Raw genomic sequence first — 18432 nt, 5'->3', positions numbered from 1 at the left:
TTTGGATCATATACAGAAAATACAAAAACAGTAAAGTTTTAAAATATGAAAAAGGGATTTAAAAATAAGAATAAACAAAATTGACTAAAAGACATAGTCCAATAACCAAATATAATTTTTAAAATTAAATTTTCAAAATTCAATCAATAAGACTACAAGATTAGGAGAAAAATAGCAGAAATACACAGCAAAAAGGAGAAAAGAAAGCATAAAATAAGATGGCATAAATAAAACAAAACATACCAACAATCTTAAACATTTAAAAACTAAAATTTCTGTTAAAAAGACAAAATTATCAGACTGGATTTTTACTAAAAATCAAAGAATGGAAAACTATACTAGAAAAAAATACAAACAGAAAGAATTCTGATAGAGCCAAAGTAATGTAAGTCAGAACTCACTGTTTTTAAAGAGTTTTTAAATCATTTTTGAGAGAGAGAGAGCACCAGCGCGTACGTGAGAGACCTGGGAAAGGGGCAGAGGAAGAAACAAGAAGCTCCTTGCTGAGCAGGGAGCCAGATACAAGACTCAATCCCAGGACTCTGAGATCATGACCTGAGCTGAAGGCAGATGCTTAACCAACTGAATTACCCAGGCACCCAAGTCAGAACTCATTTTAAAGGAAAATGCATTATTTGAGTTAAAAAGAACTCACAGAATAATTAAAAAATAACTTAATTCCTCTTTAAGACATTATAATTTTAAAATTGTATGAACCCAGGAATTCAGCTTAAAAGCTCTTAGGCAAAAATTGACAAAAATTGACAAATCTATTGTCATAGTGAAATCAAACATTAAATAGGGGCATGAACTGACTTCCAACCAACATATTTAAATAACACAGAAAAAGATATTTTTCTTTTTCTGTGTTATTTAAATATGTTGGAAAGTAATGCTGGAATAATTGGGTATTAATGTGAGGGGCAAAAACTGAGCTTTAACTCCTACCTCTTATCATACACAACAATTAACTCAAAATGGATTGGAGATATACACAAAAAAGCTAAAACTCTAAAACTTCTAGCAAAAAACATAAGAGAGGGGTACCTGGGTGGCCCTGTTGGTTGAGGGTGTGGAACTCTTGGTTTCCACTCAGTTCATGATCATGGATTTTGGGATCTAGTTCCCACATGGGGCTCCAGGCTTGGTCAGGAGTCTACCTGAGATTCTCTCTCTCCCTCTCCTTCTGGCCCAACCCCTCACCACTCACATGCTCTGAAGCTTGCACTCACTCTCTCTCTCTCTCTCAAATAAATAAATAAATGAATAAAATCTTCTAAAAAAAAATGAGAGAAAACCTTCAAGACATTGTGGGTGGCAAAGATTTCTTTACAACAGATATACAAAAATACGGACCCCTTTACCCAAAAATGAATGTGTTTAAGTTAATCAAAAGTGAAACTATTGCTCATTAAAGGACACCATTAAGAAAATTTAAACGCAGGGTGCCTGGGTGGCTCAGTGGGTTAGAGCCTCTGCCTTTGGCTCAGGTCATGGTCCCAGGGTCCTGGGATTGAGCCCTGCATCGGGCTCTCTGCTCAGCGGGGAGCCTGCTTTCCAACCCCCTGCCTGCCTCTCTGCCTACTTTTGATCTCTATCAAATAAATGAAAAAAAAAAAGAAAGAAAATTAAAACGCAAGTCATAGTATCAGAAAAATATTTGCAAAAACACTTATCTTTTTAAAAAACTTGTCTGTAAATTATATAAAAATGTAATTTTCCTGAACATCTAATAAATACCAATAAATCTTCTTAATTAATGTATTACTTATAAAGGAAACAATATGATATAGGTATTTATATTTATTATTCATCTTAAAAAATTATTTTTAGTACATTTAAAGAACTCTTTCAACTATCTTTCAACAGCTTTCTTCATGCATTTTGATGGTCTCTTTCACACTTAGGATTGTATGGTTACATAATAAGTTTTAAATATCATTTAGAATTTTACATTTAAAGTAATTAAAATTTAAATGGCATTTTTTTAATCTTTTTTTATCTCTGCAACTATCCCTTGCCCTGAAGTCCATGCTATCTGATACTGAAATAGCCAATACATCCTTTTTATAATTAGTGTCTTCTGCTTAATTTTTCCCATCCTTTTAGGTTTAATCTACCTATGTTTTATTTTTAAAGTGCGTTCTTCTAAATTGAATAGAGTGGGGTCTTTTTCCCCCCCTCTGGCCTGAGAGTCTCTCTCTTTTAACTAATATCCTTAATGTATTTAAACATAATATAGTTATGGATATATTGAATTATTCTTCTCCTACCCACTTAAGCCCCCATGTTGCATCACCACTTCCTCATATCAGGGAGATCATATGATAGTTGTCTTTCTCCACTTGACTTATTTCACTCAGCATGATACACTCTAGTTCCATCCATATTGTCGTAAATGGCAAGATTTCATTTCTTTTGATGGCTGCATAGTATTCCATTGTGTATATATACCACCTCTTCTTTATCCATTCATCTCTTGATGGACATCTAGGTTCTTTCCATAGTTTGGCTATTGTGGACATTGCTGCTATAAACATTCGGGTGCACATGCCCCTTCGGATCACTACGTTTGTATCTTTAGGGTAAATACCCAGTAGTACAATTGCTGGGTCATAGGGCAGTTCTATTTTCAATATTTTGAGGAACCTCCATGCTGTTTTCCAGAGTGGTTGCACCAGCTTGCATTCCCACCAACAGGGTAGGAGGGTTCCCCTTTCTCCACATCCTCGCCAGCATCTGTCATTTCCTGACTTGTTGATTTTAGCCATTCTGACTGGTGTGAGGTGATATCTCATTGTGGTTTTGATTTGTATTTCCCTGATGCCGAGTGATATGGAGCACTTTTTCATGTGTCTGTTGGCCATCTGGATGTCTTCTTTGCAGAAATGTCTGTTCATGTCCTCTGCCCATTTCTTGATTGGATTATTTTTTCTTTGGGTGTTGAGTTTCTAAGTTCTTTATAGATTTTGGACACTAGTCCTTTATCTGATATGTCGTTTGCAAATATCTTCTCCCATTCTGTCAGTTGTCTTTTGATTTTGTTAACTGTTTCCTTTGCTGTGCAAAGCTTTTGATCTTGATGAAATCCCAATAGTTCATTTTTGCCCTTGCTTCCCTTGCCTTTGGCGATGTTTCTAGGAAGATGTTGCTGCAGCTGAGGTCGAAGAAGTTGCTGCCTGTGTTCTCCTCAAGGATTTTGATGGATTCCTTTCGCACATTGAGGTCCTTCATCCATTTTGAGTCTATTTTCGTGTGTGGTGTAAGGAAATGGTCCAATTTCATTTTTCTGCATGTGGCTGTCCAATTTTCCCAACACCATTTATTGAAGAGGCTCTCTTTTTTACATTGGACATACTTTCCTGCTTTGTCGAAGATTAGTTGACCATAGAGTTGAGGGTCTATTTCTGGGCTCTCTATTCTGTTCCATTGATCTATGTGTCTGTTTTTGTGCCAGTACCATGCTGTCTTGATGATGACAGCTTTGTAATAGAGCTTGAAGTCCGGAATTGTGATGCCACCAATGTTGGCTTTCTTTTTCAATATCCCTTTGGCTATTCGAGGTCTTTTCTGGTTCCATATAAATTTTAGAATTATTTGTTCCATTTCTTTCAAGAAGATGGATGGTACTTTGATAGGAATTGCATTAAATGTGTAGATTGCTTTAGGTAGCATAGACATTTTCACAATATTTATTCTTCCAATCCAGGAGCATGGAACATTTTTCCATTTCTTTGTGTCCTCCTAAGTTTCTTTCTTGAGTACCTTATAGTTTTCTGAGTATAGATTCCTAGCCTCTTTGGTTAGGTTTATTCCTAGGTATTTTATGGTTTGGGGTGCAATTCTAAATGGACTCCTTAATTTCTCTTTCTTCTGTCTTGTTGTTGGTGTAGAGAAATGCAACTGATTTCTGTGCATTGATTTTATATCCTGACACTTTACGGAATTCCTGTACAAGTTCTAGCAGTTTTGGAGTGGAGTCTTTTGTGTTTTCCACATATAGTATCATATCATCTGCGAAGAGTGATAATTTGACTTCTTCTTTGCCGATTTGGATGCCTTTAATTTCCTTTTGTTGTCTGATTGCTGAGGCTAGGACTTCTAGTACTATGTTGAATAGCAGTGGTGATAATGGACATCCCTGCCGTGTTCCTGACCTTAGCGGAAAAGCTTTCAGTTTTTCTCCATTAAGAATGATATTTGTGGTGGGTTTTTCATAGATGGCTTTGATGATATTGAGGTATGTGCCGTCTATCCCTACACTTTGAAGAGTTTTGATCAGGAAGGGATGCTGTATTTTGTCAAATGCTTTTTCAGCATCTATTGAGAGTATCATATGGTTCTGGTTCTTTCTTTTATTGATGTGTTGTATCACATTGACTGATTTGCGGATGTTGAACCAACCTTGCAGCCCTGGAATAAATCCCACTTGGTCGTGGTGAATAAACCTTTTAATGTACTGTTGAATCCTATTGGCTAGTATTTTGGTGAGAATTTTTGCATCTGTGTTCATCAAGGATATTGGTCTATTGCTCTCTTTTTTGATGGGATTCTTGTCTGGTTTGGGGATCAAGGTGATGCTGGCCTCATAAAATGAGTTTGGAAGTTTTCCTTCCATTTCTATTTTTTGGAACAGTTTCAGGAGAATAGGAATTAGTTCTTCTTTAAATGTTTGGTAGAATTCCCCTGGGAAGCCGTCTGGCCCTGGGCTTTTGGAAATTTTTAATGACTGTTTCAATCTCCTTACTGGTTATGGGTCTGTTCAGGCTTTCTATTTCTTCCTGGTTCAGTTGTGGTAGTTTATATGTTTCTAGGAATGCATCCATTTCTTCCAGATTGTCAAATTTGTTGGCGTAGAGTTGCTCATAGTATGTTCTTATAATAGTTTGTATTTCTTTGGTGTTAGTTGTGATCTCTCCTCTTTCATTCATGATTTTATTTATTTGGGTCCTTTCTCTTTTCTTTTTTTTTTTTTTTTTTTTAAGATTTTATTCATTTGATAGAGAGAGAGAAATCACAAGTAGGCAGAGAGGCAGGCAGAGAGAGAGAGGGGAGAAAGCAGGCTCCCTGCGGAGCAGAGAGCCCGACGCGGGGCTCGATCCCAGAACCCTGGGATCATTACCCGAGCTGAAGGCAGAGGCTTTAGCCCACTGAGCCACCCAGGCGCCCCTCCTTTCTCTTTTCTTTTTGATAAGTCTGGCCAGGGGTTTATCAATTTTATTAATTCTTTCAAAGAACCAGCTCCTAGTTTCGTTGACTTGTTCTATTGGTTTTTTTTAGTTTCTATTTCATTGATTTCTGCTCTGATCTTTATGATTTCTCTTCTCCTGCTGGGCTTAGGGTTTCTTTCTTGTTCTTTCTCCAGCTCCTTTAGGTGTAGGGTTAGGTTGTGTACCTGAGACCTTTCTTGTTTCTTGAGAAAGGCTTGTACCGCTATATATTTTCCTCTCAGGACTGCCTTTGTTGTGTCCCACAGATATTGAACCGTTGTATTTTCATTATCATTTGTTTCCATGATTTTTTTTCAATTCTTCTTCAATTTCTCGGTTGACCCATTCATTCTTTAGAAGGATGCTGTTTAATCTCCATGTATTGGGGTTCTTTACAAACTTCCTCTTGTGGTTGAGTTCTTGCTTCAGAGCATTGTGGTCTGAAAATATGCAGGGAATGATCCCAATCTTTTGATACTGGCTGAGTCCTGATTTAGGACCGAGGATGTGATCTATTCTGGAGAATGTTCATGTGCACTAGAGAAGAATGTGTATTCTGTTGCTTTGGGATGAATATTCTGAATATATCTGTGATGTCCATCTGGTCCAGTGTGTCATTTAAGGCCTTTATTTCCTTGTTGATCTTTTGCTTGGATGATCTGTCCATTTCTGTGAGGGGAGTGTTAAAGTCCCCTACTATTATTGTATTATTGTTGATGTGTTTCTTTGATTTTGTTATTAATTGGTTTATATAGTTGGCTGCTCCCACGTTGGGGGCATAGATATTTAAAATTGTTAGATCTTCTTGTTGGACAGACCCTTTGAGTATGATATAGTGTCCTTCCTCATCTCTTATTATAGTCTTTGGCTTAAAATCTAATTGATCTGATATAAGGATTGCCACTCTTGCTTTCTTCTAATGTCCATTAGCATGGTAAATTCTTTTCCACCCCCTCACTTTAAATCTGGAGGTGTCTTCGGGCTTAAAATGAGTTTCTTGGAGGCAACATATAGATGGGTTTTGTTTTTTTATCCATTCTGATACCCTGTGTCTTTTGACAGGGGCATTTAGCCCATTAACATTCAGGGTAACTATTGAGAGATATGAATTTAGTGCCATTGTATTGCCTGTAAGGTGACTGTTACTGTATATGGTCTCTGTTCCTTTCTGATCTACCACTTGTAGGCTCTCTCTTTGCTTAGAGGACCCCTTTCAATATTTCCTGTAGAGCTGGTTTGGGGTTTGCAAATTCTTTCAGTTTTTGTTTGTCCTGGAAGCTTTTAATCAATCCTTCTATTTTCAATGATAGCCTAGCTGGATATAGTATTCTTGGCTGCATGTTTTTCTCGTTTAGTGCTCTGAAAATATCATGCCAGCTCTTTCTGGCCTGCCAGGTCTCTGTGGATAAATCAGCTGCCAATCTAATATTTTTACCATTGTATGTTACAGACTTCTTTTCCCGGGCTGCTTTCAGGATTTTCTCTTTGTCACTGAGACTTGTAAATTTTACTATTAGGTGACGGGGTGTGGGCCTATTCTTACTGATTTTGAGGGGCGTTCTCTGAACCTCCTGAATTTTGATGCTCGTTCCCTTTGCCATATTGGGGAAATTCTCCCCAATAATTCTCTCCAGTATACCTTCTGCTCCCCTCTCTCTTTCTTCTTCTTCTGGAATCCCAATTATTCTAATGTTGTTTCGTCTTATGGTGTCACTTATCTCTCGAATTCTCCCCTCGTGGTCCAGTAGCTGTTTGTCCCTCTTTTGCTCAGCTTCTTTATTCTCTGTCATTTGGTCTTCTATATCACTAATTCTTTCTTCTGCCTCATTTATCCTAGCAGTGAGAGCCTCCATTTTTGATTGCACCTCATTAATAGCTTTTTTGATTTCAACTTGGTTAGATTTTAGTTCTTTTATTTCTCCAGAAAGGGCTTTTATATCTCTCGAGAGGGTTTCTCTAATATCTTCAATGCCTTTTTCGAGCCCGGCTAGAACCTTGAGAATTGTCATTCTGAACTCTAGATCTGACATATTACCAATGTCTGTATTGATTAGTTCCCTAGCCTTCGGTACTGCCTCTTGTTCTTTTTTTTGTGTTGAATTTTTCCACCTTGTCATTTTGTCCAGATAAGAGTATATGAAGGAGCAAGTAAAATACTAAAAGGGTGGCAACAACCCCAGGAAAATATGCTTTAACCAAATCAGAAGGATCCCAAATCGTGAGGGGGGAGAAAGGGGATAAAAAGAGGTTCAAAAAGAAAGAATGGAAAAAAAAAAAAGAAAGGAAAGAAAAGAAAAGAATTTTTAAAAAAAAGCAAATAAAGAAAAGTATAAAAAAGAAAAAATATATATATTAGATAAACTAGCTAAAAAACATTAAAAAAGAAAATGGTAAAAGTTAAAAAAAATTTTAGCAGAAGAAGAGAAAAAAAATGAAAAAGAAAAAAATTAAATTAACTGCAAGACTAACAAATCACAGGGAGAAAGCCATGAGTTCCGTGCTTTGCTTTCTCCTCCTCTGGAATTCTGATGCTCTCCTTGGTATTGAAACCGCACTCCTTGGTAGGTGAACTTGTCTTGGCTGGATTTCTTGTTGATCTTCTGGGGGAGGGGCCTGGTGTAGTGATTCTCAAGTGTCTTTGCCCCAGGCAGAATTGCACCGCCCTTACCAGGGCCGGGCTGAGTAATCCGCTTGGGTTTGCTTTCAGAAGCTTTTGTTCCCTGAGCGCTTTCTGTAGAGTTCCAGAGGATGGGAATACAAATGGCGGCCTCATGGTCTCCGGCCCGGAGGAGCCGAGAGTATGGGGCCCCACTCCTCAGTGTGCCCTCAGAGAACAGCGCCCAGTAACTCCCGTCTGCCTCACCTCCGGCCGTGCTCCGAGCTCACCGAACCTGTGGCTGGTTCAAGATAACCCCGAGCTGTGAGCTCACTGTTGGCTCTGTCTCTGTAGCCGGCTTTCCTGTTCTAATTCCCGCAAACTCTGCGACACTCAGACACCCCCGATCCTTCTGTGACCCTGCGGGACCTGAGGCCACACTGACCCCGCGTGGGCTTCACCCCGGTTTAGCCTCTGGAGCGATGTCCCTCAGCGGAACAGACTTTTAAAAGTCCTGATTTTGTGCTCCGTTGCTTCTCTGCTTGCCGGGAGCCGGCCCCTCCCCCCGGGGTCTATCTTCCCATTGCTTTGGATTCACTTCTCCGCCAGTCCTACCTTTCAGAAAGTTGTTTGTTTTTCTTTCTAGAATTGCTGTTCTTCTTCTCTTCGATCTGCTGATGGATTTGCAGGTGTTTGCAATCTTTAGATAAGCTATCTAGCTGATCTCCTGCTAGCTGAAGTATTCTCAGCCTGCTACTTCTCCGCCATCTTGACTCCTCCCTGTTTTTGTTTTTTTAATAAACATTCCACTTAATCTCTTATTTGCCTGTTTGCTGTATATAGCTCTTGTTTTATACTTAAATGGCCAGTTTAGGATTTACAGTATGCATTTTTAATTTATTACAGTCTCTTTTCAAAATATATGATGCCATTTTGCAGGTAATCTGAGTTCCTTAAAAGTGTATTTCCCTTTACCTGCTTCCCTTACTTTGTGCTATTATGCATATTTCAACATTTCATATAGTCACTTTTTTTCATATGTCTTAATCACCAAAATAAGTTGTAATCATTTTTGCTTTAAAGTCAATCATCGTATAAAGAACTTATTAATTAAAAAAATATTTATGTATATGTAACCAACATTCTTCCTGCCCTCAGATAATCCACCATTTCCTCCTGGAGCCATGTTCTTTCAGCCTGAACAATGTCCTTTCACATTTCTTGTAGAGCATATCTGCTGGTGCTATAATTCCCATATTTTGTTTTACTGACAGTGTATTTGTTTTTCCTCCCTATCTGAAGGATCTTTTCACTAGATATAGAATTCTATATTTTGTTTGCTTATGCTTTATTTTTTTTTTCACTTTGAAGGTATTGTTTTATTGTCTTCTGGCTTCTATTAGTTCTGACAGTATATCCAGAAAATTGGTAATTTTTTTCCCTTTATATATAAAGTGCCTTTTGAAGATTTAAGATTATTCTCCTAATCATTGGATTCTAGCAGTTTGATTATGATGTGGTTTGGTGATCTTTCCTTGCACTTTTCTTTCTTGAATCCCATTGTATTGATTAACACAGTAAGTTTATGGTTTTCATCAACTTTGGAAAAATTTGGGGCATTATGTCTTCAAATAACTTTTTTGCCTACTCCCTGTTCTCTGGGATTCCAGTTCCATCTGTATGAGTCTACCAGGTATTTCCTGTGAGTCACTGATGCTCTGTTCATTTTTTTAAAAGGTTTTATAGATTTCTTTGATAGAGAGAGAGTACAAGCAGGGGGAGGGAGAAGCAGGCTCCCTACTGAGCAGGGAGCCTGATGCAGGGTTCAATCCCAGACCCTGGGATCATGACCTGAGCTGAAGGCAGACATTTTAAAGAACTGAGCAATGCAGGTGCCCCAACTCTGTTTATTTTTTCAGCCTTTGTTTTTCTTTCTGCATTCCATGTAGTTCTAGTCTATCAACTTCCCATCAAGTTCACTGCGTTATTTTGCAATCTCTAATCAGCCCTGAGGCCAATTTAATGAATTTATTGTTTGAGATATTTTATATTTCTATTCTGAGGAATTTGATTTGCTTATATAAAATAGCTTTTTTAAATTCATGGTCTGTTGGTTTCATCATCTGTGTTATTTTTGGGTCTCATTTTATTGACAGATTTTTTTTTTTTTTTGCCTGATTATGGGTCACATTTTTGAACTTTTTCATATATCTAGTAATTTTTTGGTTGGGTGCTGGACACTGTTAATGTGAGAGTGCTAGATGACTATTGTTTTTATTTACTGTTGAGCTTCATTTTGTTGGCTTCATTTTGTTCTTTTTATTTACTGTTGAGCTTTATTAATTACAGATCAGCTTAAGTTCTTGAAGCTTTTGTGAAGCCTTTGTTGGGCTGGATCTCGAGTAGTCTTTATTCTAAGACTAGTCCAACATCACTTCTAATATGCACATTTTAATTTTATTTTTTTTAGTTACTCTACTGAAGTCTCTGTTGTATGTTCAGTAGGATCTATCCTCTCTGAATAGAACTCGTATGTCTTCCAACCCTACATGAGCTCCAGACATTGTATAGTTTCCAGGTTCAATGTAATTGCTCTTTTCCCAGCCTTGAAAAGTCTCTCCACACTTATTCACAGCTTGGTATTTAGCCACAGGCTCAAAGGAGCACCTTTGGGGATTTTTAGAGACTGTCTCTGTGCAGGTTCCTCTTCTCCGCTATTCCAGAAAACAGATTCCAGATGCCTCAGGCAATTTGAACTCTGTTCTCTGTGTCGTCATCTTACTGAAGTCCCCATTGTCTGTGCTCTGCTTGAGTTCCCACTCCCTGTGGTTTGGTCTGGTAAATATCTTCAGGCAGAAAGTCAAGCAATTTAAGACATCACATTTGTTCTTCTCTTGGGGACCTCAGTTTTCTCGCTGTTGTCCAGTGTTGGAAAACAGTTGTATCCCACAATGTTCGGTTTTCTCATTATTTTAATTGCAAGAGATAGTATAGTTCCACTTATTATGGTATGACCAGAAACAGGTTTTCTAAAAACACATTTTTAAGTTAATGGATTAAAAACAAAAACATAGAACAAGAAAAAAACACTTAGTGTATTGATTCTTCTTCATATTTTATTAAGCTTATAAATTATGTGAGTTTTCAGGTACGTATGTGTATGCCATTTGGGGGGAAATACTGAATTCCAGAAATATCGATTGAATCTAAACATTATACTATAGCCATCCCCAGAAGGGTTTTTTATTAGAAGGCAATTTTATTAGAGATTTTCAGGAAATATTCCTTTATAATTGTGTCCTGAGTGTATGTTGAAACACAGAAAAATTATGGAATTATACTGGCCACAGTTACAAATCTAAACCAAAAAGATTTCTTAAAACATTTGATAGATTTCAGAGAAATACAATGAAATATTTTACCTTTCAGGCAAAATCACATTTTTTCATCAGTTTAGCATTATCTGATGTATATCCATTTGTAGGTAGTAAAAGCTATTCTCAAAGTGTTACATTTTCTGTCAACATATTACCCCCTCAAGTTTAAAATTCAAGTTAAAAATGAATACTTATATATTTTTAATAAATCTGAAAATACACATACTTAATATTTTATTAAAACATTATGCTTTATGTGCAGTACCTGGAGATCTTTTTCGGTAGAAATTAAGATTGATAAGGTAAAATTTCAGTAATTTTATGAATATGTTACTTATAATAATGGGAATATCAGCCCCAGAAAAATCCCTCAGTGGACCAGAAACACTATAATAAACCATTAATAATTTACTTTATTAATTTAAATTTTAAAACACAAATGACTAATAAGCAAATGAAAAATATCTTTAACCTTAGTAGCAATTAAACAAGTTTTTTTTAACCTACATAGTTCATAATTTAATTCCTAGTATTTTTTCCTCACACGTGTTCTTTTGCTAGTCTTTCCCTTTGCACTATTGTCATACCCCCATTTTCTCATCCGAGAAGCCCTACGTCATACCTGACACTTCTTTCACCTGCAACAACAAGTCATCATATTTTATCAATTTCACTCCTAAATGCCTCTTTATATTTTTCTCCAGTACCTGAATCCAAGCTACCATAACTTCCTGTTGGGTTACAATGATCTCCTGTCTTTGCTATCCAAATTTACCCCACATGCAGTCCATGTCTGTACACTATTGTTCAAAAACTTTCATAGCTTTGTATTTTTTCTTAGGGAAAAAAGCCCTAAAAGTATGAACAAGGTCCATAAGATCTGGTGATCCCTTACTTCAAAAACTTTCATAGCTTTGTATTTTTTCTTAGGGAAAAAAGCCCTAAAAGTGTGAACAAGGTCCGAAAGATCTGGTGATCCCTTACTTCTCCAGCCTCATCTCATCATGATTCACTTGGGTACATCTGGCCTCCTGCACACTTGCTCTCTGATTCTCACCAAGCTGTGATCTTTAACACCTTCCCATTTGTAGCTCCCTCAGTCCTGAATGTTCTCTCTCCACTTTCTCTTTTGCCCTGGCTTCCAGCCTCAGGAAATGATGTCGTTCAAAGTTTTTCTTCATTCTTCCCACACAGGTTCCAGCAAATTCCAGTTAGATTATAAATTCCATAAAGCCAGAAAACATATTTATAATTGTTAATTTTGGAAGGTGCAAGGACTTTGAATATTTCCTACTTTATACCTTATAGGTTAATAAGTAATTATTCAGTCATGATGAAATGTTTTACATGAAAAAGTGGCTTCTAAGAAGGTATTCAAAAATGCTACTCTCAATGACTGTTATGCAAGCCTGTATTGGTGCAACCTTTGTGAAAATCAATTTGAGATTGTTTTTCAGTCTTTAAACGTTCTATTTATTTGGCTCTGTAATTCCAAATCTGGGAATCTATCCAAGGGAAATAATCAGATACACATAGAGCTAGTATACAGTGTATTTATCTGAGCATTATCTATAATATAAAAACTGGGAAACCTTCAAATAGTCAATAAATGGAGATTAGCTTTGATGATATTTAGGAATATTTACTGGTTTCAGTTTTCAAAATATTTTCATAGCATTATGACATAAAAATCCTCATGTAGATGTATCTTAGAATGAGAATTCACTTATATGGAAGAGCCTGGAAGTTTAATTTAGGCAAATAAAATCATTTGAAACAAAATAAGAAGGAATCCTTAGTTTAAAATGGTAATTATGACATCTCACTTTCTTGTCACTTGTCATGAATCTTATTTAAATAGTAGCAAAGATGAGATCAAAGAAAAAAGAAAAAATTCATGTAGGTAAACAAAGTTATTCCGTAAAATCCCTTGTAAGTGAGGGCTGTTTATAGATGAGAATTAGCATTTATCTTCCATTCTTGTTAATCACAAACATGATATTCCAGGGTCCTGAGTTTTGTTTATAAAACAAACACATTTTATGTTTGAATTGTTTTGTAATGAAAATAAGTCTGTCATCCTGATTTGTTTGCTAACATACTTTTTAATGACCTTTCTTTAATCACTTTTTCGGGTGGCATGGGACACACAGAGAATATATAGTGTCAACATCCTTTATAGGATTATCGCATAGACAACAGACACACAGAGTCTTTTTTTTTTTTTTTTTTTGTTAAGTTTTTATTCCTAGGTAATCTCTACACCCAAAGTGGAGTTCAAACTCACCACCCCAAGATCACGAGTCACGCTTTCCCGACTGTGCCAGCTGGGTGGACACTATGTCTTAAGACATAGTCTTAAGATAATAGTTTGTTAAAGAACAAATCATTATGGGGCAGAATATGGGTTACAGATGTCACGTGTCCATAGGAGGCTGGAAGAGGCCACGATAAACGTGGTACCATAGCTGTAGACAGTGCCAGGAGGGAAGGCGAGCTCATGGCATGTGCTCTGTGTTCTTCCCTATGGAGGAGATGCCTCATGTCTTACACCGGGGAGTGTTAACCTGTTAGCTTAGAAATAAGTGAACTGCTTCTATTAAATCATGGGAAGTGGATATTGATTAATGATGCTAACTTGTTCAGCTGTCGTAATATTTTTGAACCTCTTTCTAGCTCTACGAGACGCTGGAAAGCAGTCTATTAATAGTGACTGGAAGATTGAGCACTCAGGAGCTTTCAACTTAGCAGGCACTACTGTCCATTATGTAAGACGAGGCCTCTGGGAGAAGATCTCTGCCAAAGGACCTACTACGTCACCTTTACACCTCCTGGTATGAAGGGATCAATGATAATATTGCATAATCAACTTCCTTGTCCAAAGCCATTCCCACTGTACCTTCTCTGATCTTTTTTCCAAGTTTGAATTGTCAGGTAGACATTGAAAATCATTGAAGGGGGAGGGGCGTTTAGGTTTTCATTTTAATGTGTTTTAAATCATGATGTCAAAACCAGAAGTTATTGCAAGAAGGGCAAGACATTTTAGGGAATTAATTCACAGACTCAGAGTAGAAGGGAATTGTCAGGCAAAAAGGAGCCCTTTTTTCTAGAAGAGCAGTTTTGCCAACAGCGTCTTCGTGACTCACTAGCAAGAGCAGGTGTCTGTAAAGACAGTGTTATACACTCTGGCAGCTCATAGCATTTCAAGCATCCATGGCATGGGCATTTTCTGAATCTGCATAAAATGCCTTTGATAAAATGATACCTTCCCTGGGAAAAGCTTTGGTAAACTTACCTAACAACACATCCGATTTCCCTCTTTTGTTTTCTCACTGGGTGTATTGATTCCTGCAAAGAAGTATGAAAGTTGGAATCTTCGGGATGATACCCCTTCACTGTGTAGTAGAAGAGTAGGTATGAGGCAGGACAGAGAATGAAGGAAGCAGAGCGGTGGGGCTCCGCCTCCAACCTGGTGGCAGGTTCCTGTGCTCCTCTCGACCTTGAACTTTGCAGTCCGCAGTAATGGCTCAGGAGCCTGAGGGCTGACTGCACAGCTGGCGTGTTCCCCATCCTAGTGGCAGAGTCTGAAATTCAGACACTTCAACACCTCCTTAAGTCCACACATAAAAACAACTCTAAAACACGATCAACTGACTGTTTATTTGGAGTGTGGTGTGCCACATTATTTAATATCACTGCACAATTCGAGTTGAATTTGTCTTCAATTGGAGACATCTGTGTTGCTGGTCTGGGAGCCAGAGTTCAAATCACATATCAGCCCATTTGCTTTTCCTGCTTTCTGAATGTGCCTGCAGATCACCTAGGGTTCTTATTAAAATGCACATTCTGATTCATTTGGTCTGGGAGGGACCCGAGATCTGCATTTCTAACCAGCTCCCAGTTGATGTCACTACTGTCGACCACATTTCAGATCACAGTTTTTTTATAGAACTATGTTCTTGGGCCTGATTGACAGGAATGAAGGGAGCAAAGGGAGAAGCATGGGAACCTTCTGCTCCAAATATTCATCATAATGATAATACATCCCATTCGCTGAACACTGAGCCAGAGACTGTTCACGAGCATTTTGCATTCATGACAGCATTCAGTCCTCACGGAAACACTGTGTGCTGTGTATTATTATTTCTCCAGTGTATGGATTTAAAAAAAAAAAAAATCTCAGCATGAAAAAGTTAAGTAATGTGCATAGTGTCTCCCAGGAAGTTATTTAGCTGTGAATAAACCAGGTGTTAATCAGTCCTTTATGCTGCCTCTCCTGACGGAAAGCTCAGATCTAAGTGCTTTACTGCAGACAACGTGGGATCCTAAGTATACACATACTTTTAATAATTGTGTTCTTCATCTCCTCACGGTTCCTTTGGATCCTATTCCTTGATTTGAACTGGAAACTCCACTCTGTGCCTTGTGCCATCTGGAGAAAGAAAAAAAAATGACTAAACAAACATTGTATGACCAATATTTGGCTCTTTCCATGATTGGGTCACTTATAATAACAACATTATCAACAACAATCATATTTTTAAGGATGGGGTTAGCAGAGAAGGCCTTTGGGTGACCTGCCTTATATGAATGTAACCTATATTTTTTTTTTTTTTAATGGAACAAGATGGGAGCTCTTTATGGCGCCTTTAATTCAAAATCTTTAAACAGTATGTGAGACCTCAGTGCTGGGCCTGGGAGTCTCCTTGCTGCAGAATCCTTAATCTGACTGGTAATTACCAAGGTTTTTCCTGGAAGCATGAAGCATAATTAAAATCAGTGAACTATGTCTAAAAGAAGGCATCTATGTGACCTGGATTTATTCAGTAATCCAAGGGAAACTGCACTTCTAAGATATTTTTCGTTAATGACTATTACAGATTGAAAGCCGGTACTGAACTTTGAAAGGCAATACCTTTTGCTGCCATGTTTCACTGTGTGCCCCTCCACGGTAACACGGTCACACTTTCCTTCTTGCAGAGCTCTACTGCCAAAGTCGAATGGTTTAAGAAAGAGCTAATGATTTTGTGGCCAATATCTTTATTTGGGTATTCAAGGACAATCTAAAGTTCTATCAATGAAAAGGTAGTTTTTTAAGGAAAAATAGACATGTTTTCATTAAGTTAAAGAAGTTGGCAAATAGCTATAATTTATGTTCTTTTTATCAATTTAAAAACTATGTAATAGTCTGGTTATGTCCATAAATGAGATAAGTCAATCTCTGTCTCTCTCTTTTTTAACTTATTTAGCTGGAGGTCCCTTATAACTGGCAATATCAAATGAGATATTTAAGGCCAAAATAAGCACTGTGATGTACTTAGAATTAGTACCCCAGTATGTTATATATATGTGAATTTGAAAACTATTATTTTTATTGTTGATAGAGCTGATTTAAAGTTCCATTATATTAGTTCCCAAATCCACATATAAAAATATATATCTTAGCATTTCTGTTGATATATTGAGCAGAGTATTGAGATAAAGAAGCAAAGAAAACTAACCCTGTACTCATGTCCTGTTTTCCACACTGAGCATTAACTAAGAATTACCTGTCATTATAATTACCTTGATGGTGGGGTGCCTGGGTGGCTCAGTGGGTTAAGCCTCTGCCTTCGGCTCAGCTCATGATATCAGGGTCCTGGGATTGAGCCCCGCATCGGGCTCTTTGCTCAGTGGAGAACCTGCTTCCCCGCTTTCTGCCTCCCTTTCTACCTACTTGTGATCTCTTTCTCTGTCAAATAAATAAATAAAATCTTAAAAAAAAAAAAACCTACCTTAATAGAGGTTTATGTCAAACAAAGTTCTTTTTTTTTTTAAGATTATTTATTTATTTATTTGAGAGAGAGAGAGAATGAGAGAGAGGGGGGCATGCTGGAGGGAGCAGACTCCCTGCTGAGCAGGGAGCCCAATGTGGAACTCAATCCCTGGATTCCAGGATCATGACCTGAGCCAAAGGCAGTTGCTTACCCAACTGAGTCACCCAGGTGCCCCTCAAAGTTCTTGAACAATTTAACAGAATTTAAATCTAGATATGTTTTTATGCATGATATTGTATTACATAGATTGCTTTCCTGAATCCTCAGATTCATAGAAGTGATATAGTCCATGGCATTGTTTGACATGTTTTCTGCAAATGTGTTTATAAAGGAACATACATTCTCATTTGTTCTTTCGTTTAAAATGAATATACTTCAGGCATTATTTCTTTCACTTAAAATAGATCTGATTATTACCCATGCATTCCTAAGCTTGGCCCTGGGTACCAGGGGACAGCAAAACAAACACAGTCCCTGCTATGGGTTAGTGCATTGTGGCCCAAAGTTCAGTCATTCTCAGATACTTTTCATGGTTTATTGCATTGTGGACATATGTGTACGTAACTGTACCATTGTTAAGTTAGTATTTAACAGTTCATTTGAACATAAATTTCTTTTCAAATGAAATGATCTTTCCTACAAATGGAAAATTAATAATCTTGCCAAAACTGAAAGTTAACAGTAAGCAACATGGAAAAATATCATTGTCCTCTGGTCAGTTAGATGTTCTCTACCTTCTGGAAAGTGAAGTGATTCACACAGCCTTGTATCCTCTTCCTCTACTGACACACGGACTCACTATCCATGGTGCTGTTTTATGAGTGGAAAGGCTACATTTGATGTTAGATTGTGGGTTATATCTTGATGTTAGATAGGATAGATAATCCTTTCCTCTCTAGTAAAGTCATTGTCGACATGTATCATACTTTGGGAAACTGCCTGGTCTGTTCATCAACTTGAAAAACCATGACCTGGTATCTCCGACCTCATTCAGGTGGGCCGTTTGTCACAATGTCTTTAGCTCGGAGGTTAAATGTGTAACTCCAGTCTTTGCAGAAGTATGTCACTTTGAAGATTTCAGTAATGTCACAATTCTACACATAAAAGGAGCATGCACGGGGCGCCTGGGTGGTTCAGTGGTTTGGGCTGCTGCCTTCGGCTCGGGTCATGATCTCAGGGTCCTGGGATCGAGCCCCGCATCAGGCTCCCTGCTCCACAGGAAGCCTGCTTCCCTCTCTCTCTCTCTCTCTCTCTCTCTCTGCCTGCCTCTCTGCCTACTTGTGATCTCTGTCTGTCAAATAAATAAATAAAATCTTTAAAAAAAAAAAAAAAGGAGCATGCACACCATGCAACAAACATTTTAAGGTATCCATATCCTTGGTATTATACTTCACATTGTCTATGCTCTCCTTTAACCTTGCTGCCCTTATCAT

General features: G+C 37.6%; 1 protein-coding gene across 2 annotated transcripts in view; it reads left to right on the top strand.

Annotated features, from left to right (window-relative positions):
- The window catches only part of ADAMTS19 (ADAM metallopeptidase with thrombospondin type 1 motif 19), a 252739-nt gene that overhangs the window by 195067 nt on the left and 39240 nt on the right, over nucleotides 1–18432 (top strand). For both annotated transcript variants that reach the window (XM_032336832.1, XM_032336831.1), the window contains one exon: nucleotides 13860–14017. In XM_032336832.1, the coding sequence (XP_032192723.1) occupies nucleotides 13860–14017 (158 nt within the window). The remainder of the gene's footprint in view (nucleotides 1–13859; nucleotides 14018–18432) is intronic.

Source organism: Mustela erminea, chromosome 3, assembly GCF_009829155.1.
Source record: "Mustela erminea isolate mMusErm1 chromosome 3, mMusErm1.Pri, whole genome shotgun sequence".
Classification (NCBI taxonomy): domain Eukaryota; kingdom Metazoa; phylum Chordata; class Mammalia; order Carnivora; family Mustelidae; genus Mustela; species Mustela erminea.
The sequence above is the reverse complement of the archived record's forward strand: the minus strand, read 5'-3'. Positions and strand labels throughout refer to the sequence as shown.